General features: G+C 45.8%; 1 protein-coding gene across 1 annotated transcript in view; it reads right to left on the bottom strand.

Moving 5' to 3' along the window:
• Pi4ka (phosphatidylinositol 4-kinase, catalytic, alpha) overlaps window positions 1-14,377 on the bottom strand; it is a 132,916-nt gene that overhangs the window by 16,761 nt on the left and 101,778 nt on the right. The window contains exons 30-40 of the mRNA XM_013031515.1: window positions 12,414-12,506; window positions 11,240-11,396; window positions 10,252-10,379; window positions 7,946-8,104; window positions 7,540-7,691; window positions 5,843-5,950; window positions 4,505-4,632; window positions 2,815-2,934; window positions 2,566-2,645; window positions 2,267-2,460; window positions 1,059-1,149 (exon numbers count right to left, since the gene is read on the bottom strand). Coding sequence (XP_012886969.1) covers window positions 1,059-1,149; window positions 2,267-2,460; window positions 2,566-2,645; window positions 2,815-2,934; window positions 4,505-4,632; window positions 5,843-5,950; window positions 7,540-7,691; window positions 7,946-8,104; window positions 10,252-10,379; window positions 11,240-11,396; window positions 12,414-12,506 — 1,410 coding nt within the window. The remainder of the gene's footprint in view (window positions 1-1,058; window positions 1,150-2,266; window positions 2,461-2,565; window positions 2,646-2,814; window positions 2,935-4,504; window positions 4,633-5,842; window positions 5,951-7,539; window positions 7,692-7,945; window positions 8,105-10,251; window positions 10,380-11,239; window positions 11,397-12,413; window positions 12,507-14,377) is intronic.

Below are 14,377 nucleotides of genomic sequence, written 5' to 3'. Positions count from 1 at the left end.
TCTCCTGCCCGGGCTGGCTTTGAACCTCGATCCTCAGATCTCAGCCTCCTGAGTAGCTAGGATTACAGGCGTGAGCCACCAGCGCCCGGCTTTCCATGAGACTCTTATCTCCAATTAGCCACCAGAAAGTAGAAGTGGTGCTATGGCTCAAGTGGTAGAGTGTTCACCTTGAGCTGATAAGAGCTGAGGGACAGCGTTCAAGCCCCAAAACCAACCCCCGCCCCCCAAAAAAAATTAGAAAAATTTTTATCACTGAAGTTTACTAGATCATTGCTACTGTCTGGTGTGATGATTAATCTTGACTGACAACTTGACTGGGTTGAAAAAGGCCCAGGTGAGTAATAAAGCCCTCTTCTGAGTATGTTGATGGAGGCATTTCCAGAAATAACTGGATCACAGGCTGTGACCCAAGGAGTGGATTAATCCCTTGATAAAGATTCATAATATGAAGGTATTACTGGGAGATAGTGAAAAGTAGAGAGAGCCTAGTTGGAGAAAGTGGGTCACTGGTGGGCCATGTCCTTGAGGGCTATATATTCATGTCCAGACTCCTTTCTATATTTTCTTTTTACCTCCTTTTTTTTTTTTCTCCCGGTTTTGGGGCTTGAACTCAGGGCTTGGGCATTGTCCCTGAGCTTCTTTTACTCAAGGCTAATACTCTATCACTTGAGCTACAGTGACATTTCCAGCCTTTTCTGTTTATGTGGTACTGAGGAATGGAACCCAGGACTTCATGCATGCTAGGCAAGCACTCTACCACTAGGCCACATTCCCAGCCCCCTATATTCCCTTTCTTTGTCTGCCAGTAGGTGATCAGCCTTTTCCCTCTTTTGTATGATCTGATAATCATTATGATCTTCCCAAGTACATGGAGCTAAGCAAAGCAAGCTTCTGAAACCATGAGCCCAAATAAAACTTTCCTTAAGTGTTTCTTAAATTATTCATGTATTTGTTACAGCAACAAAAAGTAACAAATACATGTGTTTTCTTAGTTTTCAGGCATTATTTGAAGTTTGAAATGCAGTTTGAACACAAGTCCTGGGTGTGGGCTATCCTACCTTGATAGCTTCAGGGACATCACTAACAGCTCCTGGGTCCAACCGAACAAGACGTGTCACTTCGTTCCCAATGGCTTCTGTGTTCTTGAACCTACAGTGCAGAGGGTGTGAGTAGGTGGCCTCACCAGACAAGTTTCCTCACTACCACAGGAGGGGAGTTAGAGGAAAACACTCAACTGGAGGGTTTTAGACCAATGTAAGTGGTCTCTAAATATTCCAGGCTACTACCAGATTAGTAGGTCTGAACACAAGTGTTTGAAAAATAATAGCATCACTATACTTGGGAGGAGGCAGCTGTACTACTGCAAGTTCGAGGACAGCCTGAGCTATACAGTGAGACTTTGTCTCAAGAAAAAAAGAAAAAGAAAAAATTAGCATTAATAATGGGTTATCTGTGAGGAAATGCCAGAATCTCATAAAGAAATTACCCTATACTCATTGTTTAAAGAACCTCCTTTTTGAGTCCTTGCCTTTAGAAACTCTACTTTTACTTAGGACCACAGTCCCTGGCTCTGCTCTTCTGCAGCAGACTATCTATGGGTTAGTGTCTCAGTCCAATCTCATGTAACGGATATTACCATTACCTAAGTGCTTTGAAGCAATTCAGGAAAATCAGTCTGTGATCTTTCTCCTGAAGATCAGATTAGGATTAGAAAGAGGAAGTAGTCATAAGAGGCAAATTGGGGTTCTGAGTAAAGAAACATCTGCCCTTGGATGGATCCGTAAGAGCTGAGGACTGTCTGATGGGACAACACAAAAAGCCATGGTAATCCTTCTCCACTACCATCAGTTCAATCATTCTGTCCCTGTGCGAGCCTCCATGGGAGAGCTCACAGGACACCTGACAATCAGCTGCAGCACTTGCCTCCTGAGTGGCCTTGCACTGAAAGATGGCATCTGCCTACAAACCCCAACCCTCTCAAGCCTTTCAGTCTTCAGCCTACTTCCCAGGATGTGTGGCTTTCAGTCCTCATACTGTGGCCCTCAATTCACTATGATCATGTCATCTTAGGGTTCAGGGGCTGTGGCACCCCAGACAGGAGTGTGACAAGTATCACAAGGGTCGTCACTTCTTGGGTCAATGTCTTGAGGACTAGTCTGCCTAACGGCTTTCTAAATGTCCTCAGAGGGTCCACATTATGCTTACAACTCAGCTAGAAAGGCCCTGCATTGGACCTCTGGTGAAGTGGGATGACCTATGTGCCTACCTGGATGGTAGCTGCACAGCCAGGTAAGGAGAGATGCTCCAGGCGAGGTTCACATTGTCCTTCCACTGCTTCTCACTCAGGCTGATGTACTTCGACCTCCAATTAGCTACACTGTTCTCTCCTGCCTGGTCCAGCTCCAGCTCTGGGGCTGACAGTGGGTTGTACCAAGTGATGAGACGCTCAATCTCGGTAGCCTGATGAGACCAGACACAAATACTAATGCATCTTCTCCAGATATTCACATGCCACTCCTCCCCTGGGGCACTGTGGTAGGTAGCGGTTGTGGCTGTGGGCCTTACCAACAAGGACAGCAACAGTGTCCTGCGCTTCATGTAGTACTTGTGCAGCTGGGAACCCCTGTTAGTTTTCTTAGACATGCCTAGAGAGGAAAGACAAAGCACAAGTATAGTCCCTGTAGACCAATTAACTGCCCAATGTCTCAGGTTCTAGAAACAGCTGGTTTTTAGTGCTCTCTTCCTCCATCTGTTTGTCAGGTCACCAGGAAAGGGAGTCAGACTTGAATGGTGTAACAGCAAATCTCCACTCACCTGACTTCTTAGAGATGGTTGACATGCCACTGGATAAGGGGTAGGTATTGATCCAGCCTTGCGTGGCCTGTTGCCGAGAGCCCACAGTTATATCCAGATTACTCCGAGTGTCTTGGTTATCTGTGGGCAAACATACCATTCACCCTGGGAATGAGGTAACTGAAGAAAAGGTATCACAGAGAAAACCTGAATTTGCAGATAAGGCAACTGGTAGATAAGGCACACACTGCAACACTGGAATGAATGGAGGCAGACTTGGCAGAATGAACCCTTTCAAACAGTAGGCTTTCCAAATTTTTTATTCTAACCATTATAGATGGAAAGCTTCCTAAAAATGATCATAGTCATCCTAGCTTTTTTCTTTCTTTCTTTCTTTTGTGCTGGTCCTATTCCTTGAACTCTGGGCTTGGGTACTGTCCCTGAGCTTTTTTGGTCAAGGCTAGCATTCTACCACTCAAGCCACAGATCCACTTCTAGCTTATTTTGGTGGTTAATTGGTGATAAGAGTCTCATGGACTTTCCTGCCTAGGCTGGCTCTGAACCGTGATTCTCAGATTTCAGCCTCCTGAGTAGCTGGGATTACAAGTGGGAGCCACAAATGCTTGGATCCCTCCTAACCTTTAAGATCCTAACCTTTAAAAGAGAATAAAACAAATGCCATTTTCTTGCTAAATAATGGTGGTAACTGACCACTGCCACTATGTTGTGTTTGCTGCAGTAGGAATTTGAGGATCTGTGAACACAAATCACATAGGCTTTTTTTTTTGGTCAGGCTTGAACTCTGGGCTTGGGTGCTGTCCCTGTGCTCTTCAGCTCAAGGTGAGCCACAGCGCCACTTCCGATTTTCTGGGGGTTTATTGGAGATGAGTCTCCTGGACTTTCCTGCCAGGGCTGGCTTTGAACTGTGGCCCTCAGATCTCAGCCTCCTGAGTAGCTAGGATTACAGGCGTGAGCCACCAGCGCCCAGTAGGCTGTTTGTCTTGTAAGTGGAGCCAGGAAGGGGTCTTGAAAATCTTTTCAATCACCCTTTCCTTGAAATAGATGGTTTACCTATGGTCTGCTTAGAGACCTTCCTTTCTTCCAACTGTGTAGTTTGTAGTTAGATATGCGCTAGAGGAATAAGGACAAGGACTTCCTCTTGGAGGCTTGCTGCTAGTGAAGACTCCAGTGCTTCTCCTGGAACATCCTGTTTTCTGGCCTTGGAAAGCTCTTTCTTCCTATCTGCCTTGGCTGGCTCCTAATCATTCTTCGACTTGGCTCAGATATCGCTGCTTCCAGAAAATCATTTTGAATTACCCAACAAATGTGGTTGGGCCTAGTGCCAGTTGAGGGGTGCTTCCATGGCCCTTCTATTGAAGATACCTCATTTGTCTGTCTCCTGACAGATGACAGTGGACCACACCCTGTTAACTTAGCCTACTTAATGGGCACCTATGAACTGAGTCAGTATAGAGAGAAGTTCCAGGAGGAGGTGTCAGCTCACAGGCCTCCTGTGTTTGTCATATGCCTCATCTTGGGCTAAGGGAGAAGCCAAGTATGCACATCCAGTGATGTGCATACAGCATGGCCAAGGCCAGGACTCACCCAGGCCCTACCTGCTCTCCTATCTGGCTCCTCTAGTGCTATACACAACGCACTCCCATCCTGTCTGCTCCTTAAGGAGCAGCTGTACTCCCAGAGCAGTGCTTACCTGGGGGAACAAGCTGGCTGGCAGTCAAATACTTCTTATCAGAGAACATGGCAGTCCAAAATTTAATCATTATGCTTATATCTTCACGTAGCCTCTTTTCTCCTTGAGTAGGGAACTTTGGGGGACAACTTCAAACAACCACAAGAAAATGAATGAGTCAAGCATGTTTAGTCACGGACTAGAGACTAGTCATAGAGGCATAAATGAAGAGATTAGTTTCAGGGATGTCACTAACAGCTCCTGGATCCAACCAAACACTGATTCCCATGGGAAGGAGTGGTGATTTTGAGAGCCCTCTCCTACCCACTCCCATTACTACCCTCTATACTGTCTACAGCTTTTGGCTGAGTAGTATGTAATTGAACTATCTAGAAACAACAGCAAAGCCTATACTTACAAAAATTCAGTAGGCAGATACTTATAGTTTTGTGTATACATAATAACTATTTACATTTACAGACTAAGTAAATGGTATTCACTCAATCCCTCTATCTTTTTGTGTCATTACTGGGCTTGAAATCTGGGCCTGGGCACTATCCCTGAGCTTTTCTTGTTCAAGTCTAGTGCTCTAACATTTGAGCCACAGCTCCACTTCTGTTTTGGTAGTTAATTGGAGATAAGAGTCTCATGGACTTTCCTGACCTAGCTGGGTTTGAACCATAGTCTTAAGTCTCCTGAGTAGTTAGGATTACAAGCATGAGCTACCAGTTTCTGTCTAGGCCTTGTACTCTTGCTTGGCTTTTTTCAATGAAGGCTGATATTCTACCACTTGAGCCACATCTCAAACTTTTGGCATTTTACTGGTAATTGGAGATAAATCTCGTGGATTTGTGTGCTCAGGCTTGCTTTGAATCTCAATCTTCAGATCTCAGCCTCCCAAGTAGCTAGCGTTACAGCTGTGAGCCACTGGTGCCCAGCTTCTCTATTTTGAAGTCAAATATGCTGCCCATGTTGGTCTCAAATTCTTGGTTTCGGCTGATCCTCCCACCTTAGCCTCAAAAATAGCTGGGACTACAGGTGAGTGCCATTGTATTTCACTGTACTTTATCTCTTAAACCAACTGCACCTAGGGAAAATGGGCATGTATTTCATTGGGAAGATGACCCTTAGTACACACATGTACACATAATAGACACAAGGCATGGATGGAGGGCATTTAAATCTAATAGTGCCAGAGCTGCTGAACAATGAGGCTGTGAAAATGAACCAAGTGAACCATATTCTTCTGTGAGGTCACTCATAGAAGGTCTGTGAGGGTCTGGGGTGAGGGGGCACTGTGGGGGTGGGGCGGATGCTGGGCAGATAGCACATCACACCAGGGTGAGTGCCAGTGAGTACCTGAAGTAGTCAAAGGCAGTTGAGTAGATCTTCTCACGAAGTACATTGCGGATGGTTGCATTTGGAACCACGTCAGCATGCAAAAGAGACAGTCCAAGGGTCAGAAGTCTGAGAGAGAAACCCAGGGTTGAGTCAGGACTGAGCGAACTCCATAGTCCTGGAGCTCAGGACATGCCTGTGGATGGCAGAGCCTGGACCCAGGCATGAGATAGACTATTACAGGTCATAAGGACTCAGGAATATTGTGTGTGTGTGTGTGTGTGTGTGTGTATAGAGCTGGGGAAGGGTGTCAAATCAAGGGCCTCCTTCATGCTAGGCAAGTATTCTTTGACTAAGTTATATCCAAAGCCCAAGAAAGATTAAAAAAAAACCCTAATCCTTTTGGTAAGACTAGAAATCTTCACAGCAGAAATTCCACAACTCTGTTTGCTACAATGGCTCTCCCAATAGGACACATTGCAGCTACTGAGAGGTTTGGAAGGCTGGCAATGAGATGGGCCTTAAGAAGAAGCAGCTTTGCTTGTGGCAGAGGCAGGGTGGCTAGGGTCCAGGGGAAGTAGCTGTGGGAGCCCAGGCTCAGGATGCTGGGTAATCATGGATAGTCAGGCTGGGCAAAGGCATGGCACAGGAGGGCAGGACACAACAAGGCCACCTACAAAGATAATCTATCTATACCAGCCACAGGTACAGGCACTGCATTCACTCTTAATCTGAGCCCCAGGGTGGGGAGGCCCAGTGAGGCAGAAGAGTGGAGATGGAGACGTGACAGCATTGAAATGAAGAGAAGCCAAACCCATTTCAGGGCAACCAAAAGGGCATCTGCCTACACGGGAGGACAGCAAACTATGGGCAGGCATTTTTTTCTGCATGTAATTTACAATGTACTGACTCTCTAGGTAAGGGCTGTTCACTGAACAGATGGCCAGTGTAGAGCATTTTCTAGTAATTCATCTTGTTTGCATTTTATAAAAGTACAGGTCAATGACAGATGGTGTATTAATATGGAAAGAACCAGCCCTTCCCAGCAGATGGTTTGAGAAACACAGCTCCAGTGGGCAGCCAGTGGGCTAGATAGGGCTTAGGGAAGGGACAGACAGAACACCTGGTAGGAGCCAGGGCTTCCACCTGTGCCTGGGTTGATACAGACACTGGGTGCCAGCCATAGAACCTATCCAGAGGGGCTGGGAAGGTGGCTCAGTGGTAGAGCGCTTGCCTTGCATGCCTGAGGCCCTGGGTTCAATTCCTCAGCACCACATAAGCAAAAAGGAAAAAAAAGCCGGAAGTGGAGCTGTGGCTCAAGTGGTAGAACACTAGCCTTGAGCTGAAGAGCTAAGGGACAGCGCCCAGGCCCAGAGTTCAGGCCCCACAACTGGACCAAAAAAAAAAAAGAACCTGTCCAGAGGGTGGTAAAGATAAGGCTTTAGGGAAAAGGACCAGACTAGAGAAGCTGTATGTTGTGGGGGGCAAGGGGCAGGGTGGAGGGGTGGTATCTTTAATCAGCCAGAAGTTCACTGCCTTAGTGCAGTTAGGAAGGGTATCTCCACAAGCCCTTCCTTTGTTCCACACTGTGTAATATTGCATAAAAGTACTGTGACATATATAAAAGTACCTGACATGACCCATGAGATACACATATACACACACACCCCAAAAAGCAACAAAAGAACTCAGGGTGCCCCTAGAAGAGGAGTCCTCACTTGAAGCGGGGTCCGATGGCTGCCACATGCCGGTTCATGCTCCCCTTGGCTCCTCCAATGTTCAAGGACATGGAGCGCTGCAGCAGACTGGAAAAGATCTCCACCTGGTCAGAGCTGCAATACTTGGCGATCTCAAATCGCTGCACCAGGAACTAGATGAGAAGGAAAACATGCTGTGGTCCTGGGCTGGGGCTCTGCCAGCTTGACCTCAGGGCTGATGTAGTCAGCTGAGGAGAGGCTCTGAGCCAACAGTTTGGTGGGTGGGGCTGGGACAATCACCCCCTTTTTGCAGATCAGGCCCCCAGGGTGGCTGACCACACATCCCAAGTGGAGTCCTGGTCCTGGTCCCCAAGGTTGAGGGGACAGAGCATAGCAGAGCTCAGGGAGCAGAGGGGACAGTACATACATCAATCCAGATGTAGTGAGGAGTCACTTCAGGGGGACAGGGTCTAGGCTGACTTGCTTCTGATGCTGCAAGGGGGTCTGCTTCCTTTGTCTCGGCAGAAAACAGGCCAAACTTCTGTTCCACTGTCATGTGCCAGGCCCCTGCCATTTCCCGCATAAACTGTAAGCAAACAAATGTTAGTTCCTCTAAGGAAGCACAGAGAGAAGTTACTTTTTTTTTTTCCAGTCCTGGGGTTTGAACTCAGGGTCTGCACCTTGTCTCTGAGCTTCTTTTGCTCAAGGCTAGCACTCTACCACTTGAGCCACAGTGCTGCTTCTGGCTTTTTCTGTTATGTGGTACTGAGGAATTGAACTCAGGGCTACATGCATGCTAGGCAAGCACTCTACCACTAACCCACATTCCCAGCCTATTGTTTTGTTTTTAAATTATTGAGTACAACTTAGAAACCAAGGAAAGTATGAAGAAAAACAAAAGTAAAGACTGGCTAGACTCCAGTGATTCACACATATAATCCTAGCTAATCAGGGAGCTAAAACCCTTAGGATTGAAGTTCTAAGCCAGACTAGGCAGAAAAGTCCATGAGACATCTCCAATAAGTCACCAAAAAGCAGAAAGTAGAGCTGTGGCTCAAGTGGTAGAGCACCAGCTTTGAACAAAAAGGCCATGTGAGAGAATAAGGCTCTCAGTTCAGACCTCAGCACTAGTGCACATGCTCGCACACACACATGCACACATGCACGCTCACATGCGCATGCACACACACACATTAAAATAAAAAGAGGTGAAGCTGGGGCTGGGAAGTTGGCTCAGTGGTAGAGCACTTGCCTTGCATGCCTGAGGCCCTGGGTTCGATTCCTCAGCACATAAGCAGAAAAAAAAAGCCGGAAGTGGTGTTGTGGCTCAAGTGGTAGAGCGCTAGCCTTGAGCTGAGGAGCTGAGGGACAGCGCCCAGGCCCAGAGTTCAGGCCCCACGACTGGACCCCCCCAAAAAAAATTAAAAAAGAGGTGAAGCTGACTCAATACATTAAGGAAAAGAGAGTCAAATTTGGCTGTGAAGAATCTGGCTAGAGCTGAGGGAAGTATGACACTGGCATTTACATTGATGGAGGTGAGTGACCAGGTGGGCGGCATCTGGACCTATCAAATTGGAAGTTCTGATTAGCTAACCACATGGAGCTTGGGGGCAGTTGACTAGAAGAATTCACTTAGACTGGGGTGTCAGGATTGGGAATTCACTTAGACTGGGGGTGTCAGGATTGGGAGAGGTAATGGTGAAAGGGCCCTAACAGACAAGAGAAGCCCTGGCTCAGGCCTTGCTGAGATCCCTAGGGAATTCAGGAATGAAAGAGCTATAAACTTTACATGACCTTTTGAAAATACTCCCCTCTAAATTTCATGTTTTTTAAAAATATATTTATTTATTTAGTCGATAGTAAGAACTTGAACTCAGAGCATCCTGTTGCTTGGCTTGTTTGTTTGGTTTAGTGGTCTTCCCTTGAATAATACTTCCAGCCCAGCCTTTCCTGTTTTTTTTTTTGTTTGTTTTTGGACTCTGGGCCTGGGCGCTGTCCCTCAGCTTTTCAGCTCAATGCTAGTGCTTTACCACTTGAGTCACAGCGCCACTTCTGGCTTTTTTTTCCCTGCTTATGTGGTGCTGAGGAATCGAACCCAGGGCCTCAGGCATGCAAGGCAAGCGCTCTACCACTGAGCCACATTCCCAGTCCCTTTTCTGGTTATTTTTGGAGATAGTCTTGTGTACTTTTCTGTACAGGTTGGCTTCGAAAGGTGATCCTCTGGATCTCTGCTGAGAAGCTAGTATTACTGGTAAGATCGGTAATCTGGCAGCATCATTCTTTTTGTTTTAGTCAGTTGTGGGGCTTGAACTCTGGGCCTGGGCATTGTCCCTGAGCTCTTCAGCTCAAGGCGAGCACTCTACCACTAGAGCCATAGTACCACTTCCGGTTTTCTGGTGGTTTATTGGAGAAAAGAGTCTCACAGACTTTCCTGCCCAGGCTTGCTTTGAACCACAATCCTTAGAACTCAGCCTCTAGAATAGCTAGGATTACAGGTATGAGCCACTAGTGCCTGGCAAGCATCATACTTTTTAACATACACTATGTTCTTTCCATGATGGCTGTGTTGTCAGGCACAAATAATACAATATGTAACATACTATATAAAGAACAAAGATTAAGAGAGTGAGGAGCTTGCTTGTGGGTCCATGCTGATCACTGGCAAGCCAGGACAGCCTCTTCTCATCTCTTATCCCACCCATCCTCAGGCTAACCCATGGGCCAGTGTCCTACCGGCACTTCCACCCCATTCTTGCCGGCCAGCAGCCACTCCCAGCAGGCTAGGGCAGTCTCCATGCCGTGCTCATTGAACATCCGAAGGGGACCCCAACACAGATGATGGAGGAGCTGAGGGTCACAATCTAGAACCAAACACATTCTTTAGAGGCCTTTTACCCTGCCTAGATCTGAATATGGCTTCCCTGGGTTGACAAAGGGTCAACCCTGGCTGGGGCCTTTTATTTAACTTTCCACTCATGAAAGGCAATATAACACAAAGGTCTCTACTTGAGGAGCTCCAGTAGCTAGCTAGTTAAGTAGGTCCCTCCCCCTCCCTCCTTCTGTCTCTTGTGTTACTGGTGTTTGACTTGGGGCCTAAGTTTGCTAAGCAGGTACTCTACCACTTGAGCCATGATCTTATATTTTTGACTTTAGTTATTTTTTAGAATAGTTTTTTTTTGTATTTTTGTTGGGGGCCAGCCTCATACTATGTATGATTCAGGCTATTATCTTTCTACCTATAAACTCCTGCATAATTTGGATTACACTCATCCACAGCATGATGTCCAGCTAGAGGTTCACAGAGGTCTTGATAACTTTTTTGCCCAGACTTGCCTTGAATTTAATTTTTCCTAATCTCTGCCTCAGGAGTAGGTAGACATAAGCCACTGTGCCTGGTGCTGGTGCTCTAGCTTTTTTCAGCTTACTAAGGATCATTAAGGCAAATACTTAGAAACAAACCTAGAGTTAATTATATGGAGCTCTTTTTTTTTTGGGTCGGTCATGGGGCTTGAACTCTGAGTTTGGGCACTATCCCTGCGCTCTTCAGCTCAAGGCGAGCACTCTACTGCTTGAGCTTGTTTAATTGGAGATAAGAGTCTCACGGACTTTCCTGCCCGGGCTGGCTTTGAACCATGATCCTCAGATCTCAGCCTCCTTAGTAGCTAGGATTATAGGCATGAGCCGCTGGTGCCTGGCAATATATGGAGCTTTTGTGTAGTACCTTTGCTGCTAATGAGCATTGCGGTCAGCTTAAACATGGCCTGTGTGTAGTGCTGGGGGTTACTGTGGTCTAAAGCTGTAGTCAGATCTTGGACCATCATTTTGTTTAGGTCAGACATCTGGCCCATGGCACCTGAGAACCGAATCATTCCATATACCTGCAAAAAAACCACACGTATTGGTCAGCAGTCTTGCACAGAAGGCAGACACACACTATGGAAGTCCCGGCAACCCCTTCACCACACTCACAAAAGGATGGGTGAGTGCCTCACTGTCCCAATTACAGCTCATTTCAGTAAGGCTACTTGTGCATTTCTAAAAGAACTTTCTGGAAATGCAAGCTGATGTTCCCACCACTAGGTGTTCGCTGAGGACAGAAACCTTGTCTCTCATTCTAAGCCCAGGGTCTGACCCATGGCAGAACTGCATGAAGCTGAACTACAACTCAAACAGGAAAATCAGCTCCACTATTTTAAAAGAATACTTTTTCAGAAAGTGCCCCTTTCTTATTCATATGACTTGAGTGTAAAGGAGAAACAAGTCCTTCCTAAAACTAAATCCATACTCCAGAGACAGACTTCCGACTGCCACCAGAGTATTCAACATGACACACAACAGAACTCTCAGAGCAATTTCCAGCATTTGGTCAATGGCTGCTGAGGCTTGTGGTAGAAGAGAGGAAGTGGTCACTGGGATAAGCAAGTAAATGTTCAGGAGGAGATAATCCTGGGCAGACTAGGCCTGATGAACTTTCAAGAGTTGCCTGGGACATTAGTAATGATGTAGTTTTTTCGAAGAGGAAACTAAGACCAGAGAAATGCATAGTAGTGAAAAGCCTCAATATGGAGTCCTTCATCTCTTTCCCTATGTGATTTTGGGAAGCTACTGAACTCCAGGAGCCTCGTATTCTTCATCTGTAAAACTGGAATCACAGTGCATATATCTCAGCAAATGACCAGGATGTATTTGTGCCTTAGCATATCCTCTTGTGAGGGTAATATGTAATTATCATAAATGCTCCAGAATGCCAGTGAGTGCCAAGGACCCATATCCTTCAGGCTATCCAAAAATGAATAAATTCCACCTTGCTCAGATCCCTCATCCATATTCCGTTAGGAAAAAGCCAACTGGCACATCAAAACAAAATACTCTGCAGGACCTCCCCCAACAAGCACCTCTCCAGCATAGCGGTTACGCAAATTCAAGGATGCCATGAAGTTGGAGTAATCTTTCTTCACACAGGCTGGGCGTTCAGTTAGTTGAGTTGCCTACAGACAAATAACATAATTTTATCAGAATATCATTTTATCCTCTTGTTTACCTTAGCTTAAGCCACAGTGTAATTAATAGGTTCAGATCTAGGAACTATTAAGTCTTCAGTTGCTGGGCACTGGTAGCTCATGTCTGTAATCCTGAGATATGAGGATCTCATTTGAAGCCAGCCTGAGCAGGAAAGTCCGTGAGACTTATCTCCAATTAACTACCAAAAAGCTAGAAGTGGAGCTGTGACTCAAATGGTAGAGTATAAGCCTTGAGTGAGAAAAGCTAAGGGATAGTGCCTTAGTACTGGCACAAATAAAACAACACACAAAAAAGTCTCCACTGAGGCAGGCACCAGTGGCTCACACCTGTAAACCTAGTTACTCAGGAGGCTGAGATATGAGGATCGAGGTTCAAAGCCAGCCTGGGCAGGAAAGGGCAGGAAAGTCCGTGAGATTCTTATATCCAATAAACAACTAGAAAACCGGTAGAGCGCTCACCTTGAGCTGAAGAGTGCAGGGACAGCGCCCAAGCCCAGAGGCAAAAAACAAAACAAAACAAAAAAACAACAACTTTTCACTGTTGACAATTAATGAAAAAATACCCTCTAGAGTCTGATAGATGGGAATCAAGCAATACCCAAGTCCAGAAAGGTGGCCAAACAGGCATTTCCTTATTTTTGTTTGTTTGTCGGTTATGGGGCTTGAACTCTGGGCCTGAGCACTGTCCCTCAGCTGTTCAGCTCAAGGTTAGCACTCTACCACTCTACCATTGGAGCCACACAGCCACTTCCGGTTTTATGGGGGTTTATTAGAGATAAGAGTTTCACGGCCTTTCCTGCCTAGGCTGGCTTTGAACCGTGATCCTCAGATCTCAGCCTCCTGAGAAGCTAGGATTACAGATGTGAGCCACTGGCACCCAGCTCTCTTTATTGTTTTGAATGTATAGACTGATATGTTCAGGACTAAAACAAAATAAGCTTTTATTTATGTATTTATTTATTTGTCGTTGTGGGGCTTGAACCCTGGGCCTGGGTGCTTTCCCTGCCCTCTTCAGCTCAAGGCAAGTGCTCTACCACTTGAGCTACAGCACCACTTCTGGTTTTCTAGTGGTTTATTGGAGATAAGAGTCTCACGGACTTTCCTGCCAGGGCTAGCTTTAAATGGGTATCCTCAGATCTCAGCCTCCTGAGTAGCTAGAATTACAGGTGTGAGCCAGCAGCGCCTGGCGCTTATCTTATTTTTTTTAAAGTCAGATAAGGTATTTTTTTCCAGGAAGTATTACTTTCTTACTCATAAGATCTGACTAAAAAGGAGATATGACTTCTTCCCTGAAAAAGGTTTTGAATATATGGACTGATATGTTTAATGATTTCTGGTTATTCTGAAAGGCAGTTTGCAATACAAGTTTGTAAATGTGACTCAAGGTAGCCAAAGGCAAGGGCAAAAAGTAACAAGGCCTCTAAAATATCCAATAGAATATATACTATATACGCTTTCTGAATGTATAATAGCAGAAGACAGAAAATTTTACCCTGAGAACAAAGGCAACTCACAGAAAGGGAGAACATCTTTCCATCCCAACCCCCTCCAACACACATACACATAGTTTCTGTTTCAAACTCAGTCTCTCCATCCCACCTCCCTTCCTGCCTACAGTATACATTTAAAAGACAGCTTTACTCATTTTCCTATTAGCATCATCTACCAGAAATGCACATAAGCCAGCTACTTTTTTTGTATGTGTGTGGCAATAAGGTTTGAACTCAGGGCTAGGCTTTTGTGTTTGATAGAATAACTTTCTACTTTCTACTTCTTGAGTCACACCTCCAGCCCAGTTTTGCTGGTTGCTTTTTTTTTTTTCTTCTCTCAGTTGTGTG

The sequence above is a fragment of the Dipodomys ordii genome, unplaced genomic scaffold, assembly GCF_000151885.1.
Source record: "Dipodomys ordii isolate 6190 unplaced genomic scaffold, Dord_2.0 Scaffold141, whole genome shotgun sequence".
In the NCBI taxonomy this organism is placed as follows: domain Eukaryota; kingdom Metazoa; phylum Chordata; class Mammalia; order Rodentia; family Heteromyidae; genus Dipodomys; species Dipodomys ordii.
Note: the sequence above shows the minus strand (reverse complement) of the source record. Positions and strands in the feature narration are given on the sequence as shown.